General features: G+C 29.6%; 1 protein-coding gene across 2 annotated transcripts in view; it reads left to right on the plus strand.

Moving 5' to 3' along the window:
* Nucleotides 1–4,825, plus strand: part of LOC106468562 (macrophage mannose receptor 1-like) — a 23,392-nt gene that overhangs the window by 8,769 nt on the left and 9,798 nt on the right. The window contains exons 2-3 of one of the 2 annotated variants that reach the window (XM_022396894.1): nt 713–740; nt 4,061–4,123. The exons of the other annotated variant lie outside the window; for it this stretch is intronic. Coding sequence (XP_022252602.1) covers nt 713–740; nt 4,061–4,123 — 91 coding nt within the window. The remainder of the gene's footprint in view (nt 1–712; nt 741–4,060; nt 4,124–4,825) is intronic. 2 annotated transcript variants of the gene reach the window in all.

Raw genomic sequence — 4,825 nt, forward strand, 5'->3', positions numbered from 1 at the left:
CTCAATGGCAAATATTTTAGCTTCACCAGGTTTTTATTTCCCTCATTGAGTAATATTTTAGTTTCACCAGGTTTTTATTTACCTCAATGGCAAATATTTTAGCTTCACCAGGTTTTTATTTCCCTCATTGAGTAATATTTTAGTTTCACCAGGTTTTTATTTGCCTCATTGAGTAATATTTTAGTTTCACCAGGTTTTTATTTGCCTGATTGAGTAACATTTTAGCTTCACCAGGTTTTTATTTGCCTGATTGAGTAATATTTTAGCTTCACCAGGTTTTTATTTGCCTCATTAAGTAATATTTTAGCTTCACCAGGTTTTTATTTGCCTCATTAAGTAATATTTTAGTTTCACCAGGTTTTTATTTGCCTCATTAAGTAATATTTTAGTTTCACCAGGTTTTTATTTGCCTCAATGACACCATCATATTTTTATTATGTTGGGAATCTAATTTCACACGTTTTCATTTCTCTCCGTGACGTAATGTTACACAATCCTTGAAAAATTTTAGTTCCTTCTCACTGTTTCGGTAAAATCTAATTTCCTTGTCTTTCTAACTTATTATCTTTCAAACTGTGTTTTCCAATTGTTAGTTTATTACATTTTGTCATTATATAATGAATGTAAACGTTTCTTCGCTTCTGGGAATAATGAGATAACAAAACTATCCTGTGATTAACAAATTCATGTTTCGTACCTTGTGTCTTTACAGGAATGTTCGGGATCACGTTGTGTGTTTGGTAAGAACCCTTTTATATAAGTTTGATGTTATATGTAGATGTTCAGTTTACCATCATTATCTTGGCCATTTTGTACTTGATAAGAACTTTTTACAAAAGTTTGATGTTATATGTAGATGTTCAGTTTACCATCATTATCTTGGCCATTTTGTACTTGATAACAATTTTTTATATAAATTTGATGTTCTTTGTAGATGTTCAGTTTACCACCCATATTTTCACGACTGTTTTGTGAAGCGACAGTAATTCACAAATGCTGTTTCTATTCTTTGTTTTGGTTATTATTAGTTTAACTTACTTAATAATTAGAATCTCGTTTGTTTTACTTTAATAAATTAACAGATTCCTGTTTGGAGAATATTTTCACCAGAATAACATACAACAACAGTATATATGCTATACAAACCGTCGGTAATGACCACAATAGTATACAACAACAGTATATATGCTATACAAACCGTCGGTAATGACCACAATAGTATACAACAACAGTATATATGCTATACAAACCGTCGGTAATCAGCACAATAGTATGCAACAACAGTATATATGCTAAACAAACCGTCGATAATCAGCACAATAGTATACAACAACAGTATATATGCTATACAAACCGTCGGTAATCAGCACAATAGTATACAACAACAGTATATATGCTATACAAACCGTCGGTAATCAGCACAATAGTATACAACAACAGTATATATGCTATACAGACCGTCGGTAATCAGCACAATGGTATATATATATATGCTATACAAACCATCGGTAACAATCACAATAGTATGCAACAACAGCATCTGAAGATATAAAGTGAATTGGTGGCGTAAAATATTTAGAATAACATAGATTATGAATAATGTATTAAAAACAGAGAAGTGAAATTGAATTAGAGTTGAAAGGATAGAAGGAATCTCGTGTACGACAAAGACATATTCGCTCCCAGTTATAACCTTATCCATCTGATTTTAACTTCATTCTACCTCATTCGAGACTTATATTTGATATATATATAATGACTCCGCGTCATTATATGAAAGTTGACTCTATCTAAAGCATTTTTCGGAATGGTATTGAGTATCATATTTAATATATCATACATATTTGGATAGACCATTAAAAGCTTTAAAATAATTACAACTCAAATGTGCCTCCTGAAGTTAGTATAAATCATGATTTTACTTTCACTGTCATTTCCAAACGGCTTGACGTACAGTCATAATATTTGGCATACAGCTTCTCTGTGAATAAATATATGACTCTAGTATAATAGATCTAATATATATATATATATATCCAACTTTTTTTAATTTCATTTTGCAAAATATCTTGTTTTGAAAATCATAGTTTTTGGAATACAATGCTTTATTGACAAATGAACTGACATTTATATAAATTGTTTATACGATAATCATAGATCTGATAATGGTCTATCATTATAAACAGATAACTGTCGATAATCTTTATAAATTTAATAGAAATCATGGAAGTAATAATACCTATCATATTATGAACTGTTAACATCGTAAATGTTTGTGTTATTGTAATTATTTACTTTGTTTACAACGCACTAGATGGCACGGACGTGTTTTGTTAGAAAATACGACTGAACCAAACGGAAGATGTCTGTTTTAGGAAACTTCATATTTGTCGAACTGACACACAAAAAATAGGTTTTTTCTAAAATATTCTTTATGTTTCAACCTATTAAATATAGACGACCTTAATGTTTCATTACTACAAAATTTTTTTCAAGTAGGAAAATATATATATATTGTAACCACTGATAAAAAATGAAGTCATTATAAAACAACGAATATTACAGTTATGATAGAAATGATGTTTCGTAGTGCACCTAAAATAATAGTATTCATGAACACACAGCTAATTTGTTGTCTGTATATATGTCATTGTGTTTCAATGTTTTATACGCTTAAGCTATACTACAAAACTTGGTGAACTATCGGGTGAATCATACCGTTAAAGAGTAACACAACAAACTATGAGAGATCTTATGTTATCAACATATAAGTAAACCCATTATCAATTGTGTTTAATATGAATATCCACAACTTGAACACACCACTTTCTATTGTATAGCAAGTTTCTTCACTACTGGACAACAATATATATTGTATAGTAAGTTTATCCACTACTGGACACAACAATATCTATTGTATAGTAAGTTTCTTCACTATTGGACACAAGAATATATATCGTATAGCAAGTTTCTTCACTACTGGACAACAATATATATTGTATAATAAGTTTATCCACTACTGGAAACAACAATATCTATTGTATAGCAAGTTTCTTCACTACTGGACAACAATATCTATTGTATAGTAAGTTTATCCACTATTGGACAACAATATCTATTGTATAGCAAGTTTCTTTACTATTGGACACAAGAATATATATTGTATAGCAAGTTTCTTCACTACTGGACACAAGAATATATATCGTATAGCAAGTTTCTTCACTACTGGACACAACAATGTCTATTGTATAGCAAGTTTCTCCACTACTGGACAACAATATATATTGTATAGCAAGTTTCTTCACTACTGGACACAAGAATATATATCGTATAGCAAGTTTCTTCACTACTAGACACAACAATATCTATTGTATAGCAAGTTTCTTCACTACTAGACACAACAATATCTATTGTATAGCAAGTTTCTTCACTGTTGGACACAACGATTGCTACTGTAGAGGAAACCTGTGTTTGATAAACCACAATTATATAAACTAAAGGCATAAAGATACACAAGAATTACAACAAAAACCTTAATAGGTTTATTCTCTGTATCAGCACGTCCAATTCGTTCATATAAGATAGTTTGCTTTCCGTATTAGCACGTACAATTGGTTAATATAAAATTGTTTATACTCTGTGTATTAGCACATACAATTCGTTAATATAAAATGATTTATTCTTCGTATTAACACGTACAATTCATTCATATAAAATGGTTTACTCTCCGTATTAGCACGTACAATTTGGTTCTAAAAATGGTTTATTCTCTATATATTATCACCGTCTTCTTATTGAAGATGTTTACTTTTTTGCGTTTTTAAGAAAGTTATTATTATTAATTTCAACTGATAAACCTAGTAGTAAATATAAACGTTGGGTTATCTATGTCTACATTTGTTATACATTGTTAATGATAAGATATAATCAGTGTTTAGTCTTCTCCATAAAGAATGTTACATGTACATATAGATCACAGGTTTCTGGTTATATCAATCTGGCTAAGAAGGTAATTCAATAACTAACCAGTACCTGATATATCTATATCTACACATTTCAGGTAAAACTACAGGTAGCACAACATTGTCACCTGCCACCAAAACAACACAGTTGTCAACTTCTGGTCAGTAGTGAATGTTTTAATTTTACATTCGATGAGCATCACTAAAATAGACTGAAAAAGTTCCTATCCTTTAAACTTCGAGAAATTTGTTTAATATATATGTGTGTTTTGTTTAATATATATTTATGTACATATGTGTGTTTTGTTTAATATATATATGTACATATGTGTGTGTTTTGTTTAATATATATGTATGTACATATGTGTTTTGTTTAATATATATGTGTTTTGTTTAATATATATCTATGTACCTATGTGTGTTTTGTTTGATATATTCTATACAGCCCGTGACCCGTTGGGTCACTCACTATTCAGAGGTTATGAAGAATTCAAGCTAATTTCAATCTTTCACCGAAATGAAGGTTTATTTTGAGATACTTTAATTAAATATTTCAATCCATTCATGTTATTCATAATGCAAGAAACGATATTTGATTGTTGATCGGGAGTAAAAGTAAAGACCATTTCATTTTTCAAAAAGTGAAGTAAGAGTTTTCAGGTATTGTGATGAATTAGTTCATTATATTGTGGTATTTCCTTTTAAACCTTCTACAAATAAAAACAACAACACTTTATTTTTCTTCGAATTATCTACCATAACCAAGGCACATTATTGAGAAGATTATTCAAGATTGTTTTTGTCATTTTACGCCTTTTAATGAAGGTGGGAAAAATTGACAGGGAAATAGATTTGAACGAAGT

The sequence above is a fragment of the Limulus polyphemus genome, unplaced genomic scaffold (assembly GCF_000517525.1).
Source record: "Limulus polyphemus unplaced genomic scaffold, Limulus_polyphemus-2.1.2 Scaffold3054, whole genome shotgun sequence".
Taxonomy (NCBI): domain Eukaryota; kingdom Metazoa; phylum Arthropoda; class Merostomata; order Xiphosura; family Limulidae; genus Limulus; species Limulus polyphemus.